The 15,000-nt window shown below is 39.4% G+C and overlaps 1 protein-coding gene across 1 annotated transcript in view; it reads right to left on the bottom strand.

Annotated features, from left to right (window-relative positions):
- Window positions 1-1,532: 1,532 nt before the first annotated feature.
- Window positions 1,533-15,000, bottom strand: part of LOC145460588 (uncharacterized) — a 25,321-nt gene continuing 11,853 nt past the window's right edge. The window contains exons 3-10 of the mRNA XM_081445450.1: window positions 12,692-12,831; window positions 10,114-10,231; window positions 8,366-8,424; window positions 5,594-5,710; window positions 4,488-4,574; window positions 3,946-4,015; window positions 3,224-3,310; window positions 1,533-1,970 (exon numbers count right to left, since the gene is read on the bottom strand). Of these exons, the coding sequence (XP_081301576.1) occupies window positions 1,870-1,970; window positions 3,224-3,310; window positions 3,946-4,015; window positions 4,488-4,574; window positions 5,594-5,710; window positions 8,366-8,424; window positions 10,114-10,231; window positions 12,692-12,831 (779 nt within the window). The 3' untranslated portion in view covers window positions 1,533-1,869. The remainder of the gene's footprint in view (window positions 1,971-3,223; window positions 3,311-3,945; window positions 4,016-4,487; window positions 4,575-5,593; window positions 5,711-8,365; window positions 8,425-10,113; window positions 10,232-12,691; window positions 12,832-15,000) is intronic.

Here is a 15,000-nt window from a genome sequence, read left to right as displayed (position 1 = left end):
GGGAAATAGGGTGGGAGTTGGGGCGTCGTCTCCCCTCCTCTCTCTTCTGTCTACTTTCTCCCTGTTTTCTCCTTGCCCCATCTTCGATCACCTTGAGAGCCTGTTCACAGGCTACTTTAGATGCACAGCTTCACTGTAAATAATTTGTATGAAAATTAAAAGAGAAGAGAAGGGAGCTGTACTGCAAATGTCATAAATCTAGGCAGATTATCGTTTATTTATGACAGACAACATTCCTCTCAGAGAATACAGCAAAAGAGTCTTAAACAAGTCCTGCAAAAGCGTTGTTTATTGTTTTAGTGAGTCTAAGTTTTGCCTATAAATAGGTGACATGACTTGCTGTGTTTAAAACAGCAACTTATTTTAAACACTCAGTATTAATTGATTCACCATTGTAATATTTATTATGACACAGATAAACACATTAACTCTAAAACAATTAACAGTTATTCCAAGAGCACATAAGATATTAGATGGCAAGTTGGCCAGTCATCTCCCACTCAACAAGTGCGAGATGGTATGCGATTTCCATAGACCTTTTTCAGGCATGTTATATTGGCTGAAATCCCATGACTGCTAAACCAATCAAAATTAATCCATTGCTGCAATTGTTAATAGCACGCATTGGTACAACAAAAAAATTGCTAAATATTTCTACAACCTACCTTTATTATAGAAACTGGACTATGAATTATTTTTTAAAGTTGCCTCAGTTAATATTATTATAACTTACACAACTTCTAATACGTGTATATTTCATAACATGCTTTAATTTATTTGTGTCTCGGATACAAAACTGAATTGTACTTTTAGCCAAATTACTTCCATATAAATCTATGCTAGATAATCTATGTTAAATAATCTACGCTAAATAATCTATGCTAAATAATCTATGCTAAATAATCTATGCTAAATAATCTATGTTAAATATAATAATAGCATTTAATACTAAATTGTGCTTTTGTATAAAAATAATCTAAAATCAATCGTAACAAAAAAGATAACACTAAAATCTCGACTACATTAGGATATTTCTTTTGCAAAGGAGACATTTTTCTAAAGCAGCAGTTATCAGAGTTGCATTCGAAGGCAGGTAAAGAAGATTATACCCAAAGTGTCTAAAAACTATCTGACCACCAACTATAGCCCTCTAAACACAACTTTGAATTTTATATGCTGGTATCCTATCTTGTCAACTTAATTAACTCAATTCATTAATTCACCAACTGTTCCTTTACTTTATGAGTTACTAACTATAACTTAATTTATCCTTGGGACACATCAGAGATCACCAACTAGAGGCAAAGCCCTCATCAATGTGATCCAAGAATCGCCAACATCTTTGCACAGACTGGTTGGTCCATAATAAAAACTGTACTTAATGGTTGATGCTATGCAAGTTTATTATATGGCTAGTTCTATGGGCAGACAAGATGAACCAAATTTCCCCAAAAGCCATATAATTAATCTTTTACTGGCCAAACTTGCTCGGTCAAGACGGCTGAATAGTGGCCTCATTCTTTTTTTCGCGATTTTATTGGAGCTTACCTCCATCTCGATCCATATACACTCAAAAAAAGAACTTGGCCAATATCTCAGCCATCTTGAATTCACGTTTGGTCAATAACCCATATGTATCAAATGAGCAACCCTTTAAGTCTTTCTGAGAAGGGAGGAGTAATTGTCTATTGAACACAACATTGCCACAGTCAGTTGGATGAACCAAGAGAGGAGAAAGGTGGGGTGGCGCAGACAAAGAACAAAAAGTTGAAGTGTCCCAAGGCTTTTGAATAACACAGTGGTTTCTAGACTGTTAATATTAACAACACAGTATATTCAATATTTGAAGCTGCCAGATTGTACTGGTTTTCACCCCAATGGTCCACGGACAACTATTCCACAAAACTTTGCTGTGCTTCTTTTTCTTGGAAAATGCGGTGGTTCATTTCCAGTCACAGGCAGATTGAAGACTGACAGTAAAAGAAGATAATATTATCCCAGACATGAAAAACCACTAACTGTCAATGTGTGAGTTCCAGAAAATATTCACACCCACCCCAAGGAAGATTATTGGAAATACTTGGCAGAAGGGGGGTCTCAAAAGCTAAATTTTCATAGGGAAGTATTAACCAAAACTGAACTTTCCAGTGGAATAGGGAGGTAGGGAGTCAAAACAAAAATCCACCATGGGAGGGGTATGGATATTTCCTGGAACAGCACAGTGGGCATTAAAGTTTCATTTACTATAATGAGAATCCATAGTAAGAAAGGGTACACTTCACATGGCCAAATATGAAAGTTAATGATAGTTGACACACTTCCACCAAAGCCATGCTCGCATGCAGCAATGTTGCAACCTACAATCAATATTATCATTTGAAGCATATTTTTCTTTCTTTCCATTGGCCAAGAGACCACCACGTGACCTGCAAATAACTGCCTTCGTGTAATGGTCTGCTCATGCGTTGTACTGTCTAAACGTGTTTTGCTCCAAATACTATTCTGCTGAGCCCATTCGTTATTGAAACCAGTTTCTCAAGTGAAAAATGGCAGATCGCTTCCCTGAGCTGTCAGATAGTGATTAAAATATGAAAACACACTTGGTGATCAGATGACAAAACAATTATTGCAGTCGATTCTCACACAATATCATGATTTGTCAGTGTCTTGCAGATCAATTATTTGCCTCAGCCTTCAGCTTCGACAAATAATTAATCTGCTCCCCGCTGACAAATCACAATATTTTGCTCAACCTCGTCCAATAATTGTTAATTATTTGCTATGTAACACTTTGTTTTCTCATGATCCCCTTCTAGTCAGGGGGACCAAGACTAATTTGTAGATGCATATTAATAATCTGTTATCCCACTTACTACTATAAAACATCTTGACAGGGCTGTTAGATGCATGTATTAACTGAAGCAAAATGGATTGGCTTTGCATGTTGGCATAAGAAAATCAGCAGAAGATAGATTAAAGATCCTAAGAACACTTTCACGTTGTGTCATTTTAGAAAACATCAATACCCCTAGGTTCGATTCCCAGCAGCTGTTCAGGAAAAGAGCCCGCACTGCTCCAGACCAGACACGAGAGAGCGGCAGAAATCGAACCTACAATACCCCAGCGGGAAGGATTTTGGGTTTTGACCCCTCTCCCCGACCCCTCCGTGTCAAAGTGTCAAAGTGCATCTGACATACTTTATTGGTTGCAGTGACTTACTCACCAGTTTCTTTGAGTCCTTTTCCAAAGTTGCTTACAACAAATTTCAAGGTAACTAAAACCAGCACTCTCACAATAAAGGCCAAAGATGCTAAGGGAAAAGACAAATATGAAGAAGACAAATAAACAGGAAAATAGATAAATGAATCATGCTCAAGAGTCCAGAGGTGGGGGACTCCCATATTAAAAGATTGCGGATGCTTGTCGAAAAATCTGAATAAACCCCTAAAGGAGACTAATCTGGGCGTGGCTCATTGACAAGCTTTATTTGACCCCTAAAAGATACCACTTAAAATGGAATAGGCTCGATTACAAGCTGCTCAGGAAAGGAGCCTGTGCTAGTAGACCAGACTCAAGAGACTGCCGGAAATGGAGCCTAAAAACAGAAATAAGGGTGTTCTTTGATTATTATTGTTTAGAGTGCACCCTAAAAAATACTTAGACTGCCAAAAACAGTCCTGTGGCATTCTGTCATTAACACCCTAAGTGAGACCAGAAGCTTTGAGTTATATTCCTAAGCAAGATGACAAGCATCTCCGACCCTTTGATATGGGAGTCCCCCGCCCCCCCGGGACTCAAGAGTCACAGTGATTCTTTGTGATTATCTCCATTCACTAGCTCATTGAAATCCCAAACTATGTCCAGACAGACTCCATGATAGCAATAACCAAATTCCGTTGATCTTTTAAAACTGGTAATAACAAACTGCAGAGCTGAAAAACACACCTGCTCCAAGAAAGGAATAAACAAGAACATCTTTACCATCTTTAGTGTCTTCAGTCCAATTATGAGCCACCTGCAATTATAATTAACAAAATAATAATTAGAGTCTGCATCAGGCTAAGTGGTCCATGCTGCCAGAGGTTGATTATCCTGGTTTCCATAGTAATAAGCAACTAGGAGTATATCTAATCCCCTGGATGGAATACTAGTCCACCGCAGGATCGAACTCAGCATGAAATAAACCATTTTTTGTATTCTCCGTATTCAATTAGAGGTTCGTGTGGGGAAGATCATTAAAAAGGGATATCATTTGCATTTGAAAAGACTCCTCCTGCTTCAGTGGGTCACAAGCTAGTTCCAGTCCAACACTGATAATACGAAAATGATCTATTGCCGATAAATAATTTATACACGTGGGTGGATACAGCTGCACTGTACTCTCGAGTAATTAAAAGTGAGTCAAGAGTAATATGTTTATTTAAATACAATGTTTCTTATTTGAAAAAAAAGACACCAAATAAATATAAGACAATGGGAAAACATACCTTATTTATTCTGTAGATTAAATAAGCAGGCTCTACAAAACTGAGAGGGATAAATATCCACACCAGGATCATCATCTCTCTCCTCATCTGAAAAACAGGACTCTTAAAATACTGTTTTCAAACTTAAAACTTCAGCATGCTAGTTTTGAACATGTATTCAATGTGCAAAGAAAGTCATGTCTAGAGGATTTTGCAATTCAGCTAGCAGATACTGTCCCAACTGCTTGCCCAACAGGCAAGTGAGGCTTTCGGGGAAAAAACATTGGAGGAAATTCAAATAACAGATTGAAGTACTGCCAGTTGTAATCTTTTGGGAGGAAGGGGGGGGGGAGGGGGTGGAGAGGAAAATTACATCGTAAGTCAGAATGGCTTTCAGATTAGTGCATCACAGTAACACATTTCTCGAAGATGACACTCAAAAAATCTGTTCTTTTTGCACTCTTGTACCGTATTATCAGCTTCTGGGTATGCCATTACTCAACTACCGCACTAGCCTTGCAGGCTCACCAAAATACTGCAAATTCATAATTATTTGAATAATTACATGGTAACATGCTAACCGCTGAAGTGTCTTTAACTGAGATATAAACACTATTTCAAATACAATGGTTTTCACTTGAGTCTCAAAAGTAATTCACATTTACATTGTGCAGTACCAGAAAATATCCATTCTCCCTCCACAGAAGGGATTGGAATTTCCTGGAGGGTGGGGGGTTCTCTATGACCAAAAAATTTAAAGAAATGTATCAAGTTTAACTGGAATTTTCAGAGGGGTGGGGGGTCTTGTAAAAAATCCCTTCCGTGGGGGAGGTATGGATATTTTCTGGAACTACACATTGGCTTAAAAAAGTTTGTGCCACTTTTTGAGCCAATAAGAAGTGAAACCAAAAGCAGTTGTGACTCGCTCACATGACATTTCTATGCTTTGCATCAGCAACATGTATATTAACATGGAGTTTGATTGGTTCAGAGTATTGTCTGTTTGTGGCCTTTTAAAATGTGACTGGCTAGAGTGACTACCTTGATTTTGGTTTTACGATACCCAATTGAAAACTGCTCTTTCCCAAAGTCAAGGTTCAGAACATTTTTTTTTTTTTGACACTTACTGCACACCAACCCAAAATGCTCCAAGCAAGCTGGGTAGGAACACCCACACCGACTGTGACTTTGTCGTGCAGTTCAAGATCTGCCACGTTCATGATTACAAACACAGCTAAACTGACCTGCAGAGGAAACAGAATTGAACATATCCACATGTTTTGTGATTAATTGGCAATTGATGTCAGTTCGGATTCTCTGTATTACTATTTGTTATGTGTGCAAAACTTTGAACCAAAGTCATATAATATATTGCTGATAGGGTAGAGGTATATCTCAACTCCTACTGGATTCAATAATGTTGATTGGTGAACAGGCCAGTAGATAATCAGCTAAATATGACATTGTAAATGGTTTGAACCCAGGAGTATCAGTAGTTCGTATAGTGTGATCGTCCGGGTGAGTGTAGTTCTGAAAAGAACTGTTGTTGGTGACTGAGGTTTCGACAATCTGCGTCGGTTTTCTGTACACTGTCGTTCGTAGTTCGTTGTTGTCGCGGCTTACCAAACAGTCTAGAAAAGGAAGTTTTCCATTTTCTTCGATCTCTTTAGTAAACTGGATATCGGCGTTCTGTTCGTTTAGGTGGTCGTGAAAATCGTCAATTTCGTTTTTGTGAACGGCGTCTTTGTGTACCGAGACTGCTATACAACAATCTACTGTTAAACTACCGTTACCTACAGAAGACATCATGGACTTACTGAACCTTTGCCTTACATCGACTTACTTTCAGTACAACGGTAAACACTACAAACAGTTGCATGGAACAGCAATGGGGTCGCCTGTTTCTGTTGTTGTCGCAGAAATTGTGATGCAACACGTGGAGGAACGCGCCCTTGCAACTTGCCGACAAACGATACCGCTTTGGTTACGCTACGTTGACGACACCTTTACCGCCGTTCACAAAGACGAAATTGACGATTTTCACGACCACCTAAACGAACAGAACGCCGAAATCCAGTTTACTAAAGAGATTGAAGAAAATGGAAAACTTCCTTTTCTAGACTGTTTGTTAAGCCGCGACAACAACGAACTACGAACGACAGTGTACAGAAAACCGACGCATACCGACAGAATACTTGACGAATCATCCTACAACCCGACTTCACACAAAGCCACGACTATAAAGACTTTGACGAGACGAGCGCAACTAGTTTGTGACACATCGGACAGCTTACGTGACGAAAACAGATACCTTGAACGTGTTTTTCACAAAAACAACTACAACGCTGACTTTATTAGACGAAACATTTACCGACCTACTGAAGCTGACACTACGAACAGGAACCCTACACCTGTTACTACAGTGACTATACCTTACATTAAGGGCACTTCTGAGACCATCTCACGGATCCTACAGCCCTACAACATTCGTGTAGCCCACAAACCTACAACTACGTTACGACACTTACTGACCAACGTGAAAGACAGAGACGAACCTAACGACAGACAGGGAGCAGTTTACAAGATCAAATGCTCCGACTGCCAGGCTTCCTACATTGGTGAGACTGGCAGAAACCTTAACACGAGACTGACTGAACACAAACGAGCCACGAGAAATGGTGATGCCAACAATCACATTGCTGTACATCATCAACTGACAAACCACAACATTGACTGGGACTCTGCTCAGTGCTTAACCTACAGTACAAACTATTTTCAACGACTGACTCTGGAAAGCTGGTACACTAACCTAGAACAAACGCCTCTTAACAGATGTCAACAACTACCGGCGCCTTACAAACGACTTATCCACGACAGAAACGAAACCGACAAACGGACTTCTAACAGACCGACTTAACAATACATGGACCAAAAACCGACCCATTTGACTAACAATAGACGGATCGAAACCTACCAATGACTAATGACAAACTTTACACGAGTCTTTCAGCCAATACCATCATGGCTATACTGACCAATCACGTTCAACGGACCAGACTTATAACATCATCGACTGACAAACACTATTCACTTGACTCTGAAGATGACTTCCTCTCAGGTTGTCGAAACGTCAGTCACCAACAACAGTTCTTTTCAGAACTACACTCACCCGGACGATCACACTATACGAACTAAATATGACATCGAAAAGGCTCTTGAAAAAGTCAAAGATAGTAGCTGGTTTACACTCTAAATGGTCTGTTTTATGCTCGTTTCTACTGATTTTTAAATACAGGTAGGCCTGGTTCATACTAGCGACATAATGACATAAATGGCATCTAACAATTCAACACAATGACATAATCACTTATGTCCGTAATGTGAAACATCGACATACAGACATAAAGGAAAAGATCAGTTGTTTTTTTCCTAATGTCGTTATGTTCATGCTGTTATGTTGCTATTATGTCATTATGTCAGCATGTTCACACCGCAAAGTAACATAACGACATAATGTCTTTCTTTTGTTGTTATGTTTATGTCAAATTATGTTGTTTTGTCGCTACTGTGAACTAGGCTTAACTCCTTCAATTAGCTAAGTAGCCCTCCGTTAGTTTAAATAGCACTGACTTACAAATGGTTAGCTTCCAACTAAAAGTAAGTTACATTTAACATGACACAGACATTTGAATTCAGCTTAATGGTAAACCTGCACACTTAAAACATTAGACCTGCCCCCTTTCAACCATCCGAAATCTCAGCACATCTGTGAAAACATTTGAATGTCAGGGTTCAAACATACAGTGTTTGTAACCTCAGAAATCTATAAAAAAAAGAGCTCAACAGCAGTTACAAAGAGCAACAGACTGTACTTGTAAAATATATCAAATCACACTCACTGCAAGTTGTAGGTCAAATTTAAGAAGACATGAGTACATCCCAGCGCTTCGGTACATTTCTGGAATACAAACAGAGGTAAGAAAAAAAGCTTTTAATATAAGAAACAGAATGTATAAGCCAACTGAACTATGAAAATAGCACTGGAAGTCTAATTTTTTGAAATAGTTTAAGACATAACTGTAAGATCACAACAACTTGAAATGGTGTTATTTATGCATCCGATTACTTAGCAAGTAAATTTTGTATTGATAAATTAATAAAGATGGTGAATTTTAAGCTCAGTAATGAAATGTGAAGGTGAATTAGTCAACATGACACGAGCGTGGGACAAAGAAAAATTCTGAGTCCAGAACAGGAATCGAAGCCATGACCTTCCGAACACCGGGCAGGTGCTCTATCCACTGAGCTAGAGAACTCTTGGAGAGCGAGGTCATTTAACTGAGTTCATATATGACAGGTGTCCTGCATACTGCTAGGATCAATGCTATCGAAGTCATCGTGAGTAGTGATAAATTAATATAGATGGTGAATTTTAAGCTCGATAATGGTAATTTTTCTTTGTCCCATGCTCGTGTCATGTTGATTAATTCACCTTCACATTTCACTACCAAGCTTAAAATTCACCATCTTCATTAACTTATCACTACTCACGATGACTTTGATAGCGTTGATCTTAGCAGTAGGTAGGACACCTGTCATATATGAACTCAATTAAATGACCTCGCTCTCCATGAGTTCTCGCAGCTCAGTGGATAGAGCGCGCGCCTGGTGTTCGGGAGGTCATGGGTTCGATTCCTGTCGGGGACTCAGAATTTTTCTTTGTCCCACGCTCATGTCATGTTGATTAATTCACCTTCACATAAATTTTGTATTGTATTGTGCTACTTGTTGGAATGTGGCGCTTGTTTCGTCGTATAATTTATTCAAATAGCTTTTGGGCAGTGCCTTTTTAAGTTTTTGCAATGCAGATCCGAGGGTTGTATCCATAATCTAAGCTTCTAGTGCAGTTTGTTGCCGTATCTCAGCCATTTATGAGCAGTCCCAGCATCGCGTTACAAATGTAAGTCTCTGTTGTTATCATGGGTTTTAGTTTGCGCTGTTTTCGCTTTGTTTAAGTTTGTTTTGTTGGTATTTGTTTCATTTTTAACCTCATTGAATCACAAGTGGTTGATCGCCAGTTAAATAAAGTGTGCGTTTAAATTGTCATTGTGCGCTGGAGATGGTTTCATGTCTTGTTGGTAGCTTCAATAACAATCAGTGCACAATAATGGTAACATAAAACTTCCCTGTTTCTGTCTATCTGTATGTCTGTCTAATTATTCCTCCCTATCTCCCTTCCTTCCTTCCTTCCTTCAATTATTTCTTAACCATCCTGTCTCTAACTTCCTTTCTGCTCCTCTTGTATAATTACTGTAATTTTTTCCCTTCTTCTCTTTTTTCCTTCTTCCTAATTACTACCTCCCTTAATTGCTTCCTCCCTCTGCCCCTCCAATCCTAGTCTTTCTTCATCTTTCTTTCAATTAAGGATTAACAAATTTGTCAGATCAGACATCTTGGGTTAGAAAGCTTAATATCATGTTTTATCAATCCAACCTCAGAAATCAGTTAACCAAACCAAACTTTCAATTTCCTGAGGCAACCCTCTTAATATGAAAGAATGTAAGACCTTAACTCAGTATATACCATATAAACTGCTGGAAGAACTGAATACATAAATTTATTTGTCACAACAAAAGACCTCACATACTGTGTAACTGCTCTGAAGCTCCAATAGTCTTGAAGGCCAAATACCCAAAACCCTGAGCAACCTTGATGACAAAGTAGATGTTCAGAGTACCAAGAAGTAAAATTGCTGCAAATCTCACCTGTTAAAACAAATCTGGAACTAGTGAGACAATCTCAGATAGTGCAGAGTGTAATGAATAGCTCTGACGCAGTACTCATGACACAGTTCCTATATAACCCCTGCCATTCACTCCTGGTTTGTACTGACCTTGCTAGTAGCTAGGGATTTTGATGAGACATAATCTTAGCAGTGTGTATGTTTGATGTGTGTATTTTCATTCACAGTCTAAGAATAACTTACAATTAATTACCGTTTGTCAAGACAGCTCTCGAATTTTACTGTCAGTGGTGTTTTACGTCGATTTTTGCTCATTTTAAATTAAATAATACATTTAAGTTGCAAACGTGACAATTTTACTCTTCACGAAAACGTTTGTAACTTGATACTTTTGTTTTCCTCGCAAAGGTATGTAACCTAATACTCTTGTTTTCTCGAAAACACACAGAAGATGAGTTAGCATTCTTTTCACAGCTGGAGACAAATGGAGGAAAGTTGAATGTCGGATGAAGAAATGGAAGAGGAACGATTTGCTTTATTTAAAACGCAAATTTTCTTTTGACCGATAAACAGGAACTAATCTAGTTATCAAACTGTCACGGAACAGCACATTCTGTTTCCACCTTTGGTGTTAAAAAATAAAACCACTTAAATTTAAAATACACACTGATATCGATCAATACAACTGAGGAGCATTTCAACGAGAGGTATTGAAAGTAAACAAGGCTGCTTGACCAAGATTATATCCATCGGTGAATGATTCCCCTCAAAGACTGATAAAATTTATGCTTTCAGTAGGTGCCATGGAGTCTGCAGCAATATTTGGGCAGTTTCCTGGGTTTTTTGTTCAATTTGACAAGTTTTAATGCCACTTACTCGGGAGAGTTTCGGCTGCGGGTATGAACATTTTCGTCTCTTTGATGGAGACAATTAAAGGATGAAATAAACGCACTAGTGTAGTTTGGAAACAATAGATGATATTTCTTGAACCAAGTTAGGCGTAATTCCAAAAGACACGCAGTCACAGTAACATCCTTGTATCGTGCTAACAATGCTAGAATTAACACATGTGTATGACTTATTAGGGTTCTACCACAAGGAAAAGCGCTCAACGTTGGTGTGTGACCTTGTATGAAATGTATCTTCCACCTGATGTATGTAGTTGACACTAACGCTTATTAATCTGCGCACGCATTTAGAGCAAATACTGGTTTTGTTCTAAAGAGAAAAGTACCACAAGGAGAGCAAGGGGCTTTCTGAAACAAATATATAGCTTTTTGAACTGATCAAAGAAGTAAGGTAGGTGCATGCAACACCCATTTTACGCAGTGCTCACAAGTACCTACCCCATCCTAACCCCCCTTGCTGCTAGCCTAATTAATTAATTGAAATTAATTAATTAAACAAACATTAAAGTTTACACCTTATTTCCACAGTGCCATAGTGCCTTATTGCCATAGTGCTTTAGCAACGTCAACCCCCAAACCATCCCAATAGTGCACTCTGCACTGAAAATAAGTGTCTGAATGGAAGATATGAAGGGTATGGCTGGTATACATGTGGGATGACAGACACAGAGTTGAACAGACAGACAGTCAATCAGTCAGACACACAAGATAGACAGATGCACAGGCACGTAGACAGACAGACAGACAGACAGACAGGAGAACAGATACACACTCAGACAGGCAGACACACAACAGACAGATGCACAGCCAGACAGGTGAACAGACAGACAGGAGAACAGACGCAGATAGACAGACAAACAGACAGACTAACAGAATGATAGATTGACGGACTGACAGACTGACTAACTGACTGATTGACTGATTGATTGGCTGACTGACTGACTGACTGACTGACACAGACAGACAGACAGGTGGATGAACTGAATGAAAGCAGTTTGTTAAAACATGAGTCTAACAGCGCACTGGCATGTAGCCTGGCGAATGTACCAATGGTTAGGAGGAGCATCTTATGGATGGGGGAATGACATTTCTTGTAGTTTTATCAATGAAAAAGAAACTAGAATTGTGCAGTCCAGTTCCAAGGAATATCTACATTTATCCAAAAAACCTGTCACAGGGATTTCTGAGGAAGAGAAGGGTAGGGAAGTATGGAATTTAGCTCCAATTCCCAGAGGGATCAGAGTGGGCAAGTTCAAACCAAAAACTCCTCTGTGGGATGGGTATAGATGATTTTGTGACAATACATTATTAAATCACACAAGCCTTGCAAGATAAATTAAGCACATAGTGTCCCGGGGAAAACCAAAGCCATGATTCAAGAAGCTACAGGCAGACACCTCTCCAGACACAGACACTTGGTCATCATTGGTCCCAGCACCATACCAAGACTACATTGTTACTCTTCCAAACATCGACAGCTCTCCTAGGACAAACTTTGTCATAGTCTCAAGGGTGTCTACTGACATACATGTAAGGTTTGACTGTACAATGAACTACATTTAGACTGTACTCACCCATTTCAGAGTTGTTCGGGAATTGACGCTGAGATCAACAATAATATAAGACAAGAGCACAAGGATTGCCCCCATATAGGCATACAGCTCGAATTCCCGCTCCCTCAAGACACCATGAACTGCATAAAACAGACAGAAACCTGCAGAAAAAGGTTGAAGTTAACCGCTCAAGAACCGTTCTCCTTGAAAACATTGTTGTTCATCTCTAGAGTGTGATCGGCCAGTATCAATGAGGGTAACATTCTGAAAAGACTACTGTTGGCAACTTATGCAGACTTCCACAATGAAAAAAAAACCACCAAATGAATACCCATCCACTCAAACCACTCACTGAAATATTTTGTTCTAGTTAATATCAAATGACAAGGATATCCTATTGATCTCAAATGACCACTTCATGATGAACATGAACATCACTGAGCACACTGATCATACTGATCACACTGTCTAGTCTATTGGCTTCATTCTACCGTTTCAAAAATTGGTCAACAGGGTTTCATTAACATTTTCAGCAGGAGTACTGAATTTCGTGATAAGAAAAACCTTCCATTAGATAGTCAATCCAGGTGGGCAAAATCATCCTCGCAGACAGTCAATTTGCACGGTGCCCAGCCCTTAACAAGAATGTGTGATTCTCAGTTTCCTTTGTCTTCCAACCCTAATTATTTATGATCCATGAATAATTAGGGTTAAGAGACAAAGGATTATCATTTTAACCTGAAGTTCACTTTGACCTACAACACATTATGATGCCAGATCTAAAACTTGCATCATTTTGTACCTGATTCATGACACACAAAATCAAACCAGTTGAATCTTATGCAACATGCAAAAATGAGGAAAACATGTCTGTTTCAATTGTCCCTGCGACCTAATTCTCCTAGTGTGTGTCAACCCTTAGTCATTTGATGGTCAAATGAATATGAGAGTTTGAATTGTTGTGAACTCTTGGTGCAACAACTTGTTCTTAAATGATCCACCCTAATGCACATTAACTATCACACAGACAACATGGTTATTTCACAAAAAGCACGTCGGTAAAAACTGAGAGAAATCTACCACTGACTAACATAATAAAGACTTGATAATTAGCTAGGGAGGGAGAATTAGGAAAGTGGCGTGGCCAAGAAGTTTAGGGTGCTGGATTTGAAATCTGGAGGTCCCTGGTTCAAATCCTCCACCCCACTGCTATATAGATTTGTTCTCACTAGTCACGAGTTCAACTCCTCTACCGCATTGTGTAAATAGTCAATGTAAGATCGTCAATGAACACACGCCATGTTGGATAGAACTAATTTAATACGATATCACGTGATACAATGTAGGTTGGCACTGCGTGCAGAGGAACGGATATTACATTCCTCCCAAATTAACAAAAGCTTGTAACTCTAGCAAAGTTCAATCCGATAACGAAACTTAAATCAACTGTTAAGCTAACACATAGTCCTTCAAATATGACGGCTGACGCCTTTCCCGTCTGGGTCTCGTCACTGCTGGTCTGTCCACTGGTTGGTTATGCTCTGCTTCTTGTTCTGGTTCAGTTTCTTGTTCCAGTATTATCTCTACACCGGGTGGCTCCTTTGGCTTCTCTGCATTTGCCGTTGTATCTGGTGGGACAGGTGGTACACTGGGTGGGGTTCCCTTTTCTGGGATCTCAAGGTCTGGAACTGCCTGTGGTGTTTGTATTTCCTCACTCTTCTCGGTTTCATCAGTGGTGTTGATTACTGCATTTGCTAACTTAAATTGGCTGGCATCTCGGCAAACTGTTCGTCCATCTGTCACGCGTCTGGCTGTTATTTGGGAACCAGGAATGCTGCACACGACATAGAACACGGGTTCATAGGGTGTACTCCACTTGTTCTTCCTTGGTTGCTTGACAAGCACATAGTCTCCTAGTAGCAGATTTTTCTCTCTGGTCTTTCTCCCTTCTCTCTGTTGCTTCATTTTCTGCTTGTATTCTGCATCTCTGCGGTCTATGATGTTGTCCTTCTCATTTCTCTGTGGTTCAGGTTCAATGTAATCCAACTTTGTTCTCACAGGTGTCCCCTTAAGGGCTTCGTACGGTGCAACTCCTGTAGCTGGGTGCGGTGTTGATCTGTAGGCGATAAGCATGTCTTGAACCGCATTTCTCCTCTCAAGACGGTTTTTGCCTTGCAGACTTGCAATTTGTTCGGTCTTGTTTAGGGTTTGCATGAATCTCTCTACTTCTCCATTTGCTCTTGGGTGAAGGGCTGTCACCCTGTGGTGCTGAAATCCTTCTTGCTTTGCAAATTCATTGAACTCTTTAGAATTGAATGGAGGTCCGTTGT

This window comes from Orbicella franksi, chromosome 11 (assembly GCF_964199315.1).
Source record: "Orbicella franksi chromosome 11, jaOrbFran1.1, whole genome shotgun sequence".
Lineage (NCBI taxonomy): Eukaryota > Metazoa > Cnidaria > Anthozoa > Scleractinia > Merulinidae > Orbicella > Orbicella franksi.
This window is presented reverse-complemented; position numbering and strand designations above follow the sequence as displayed.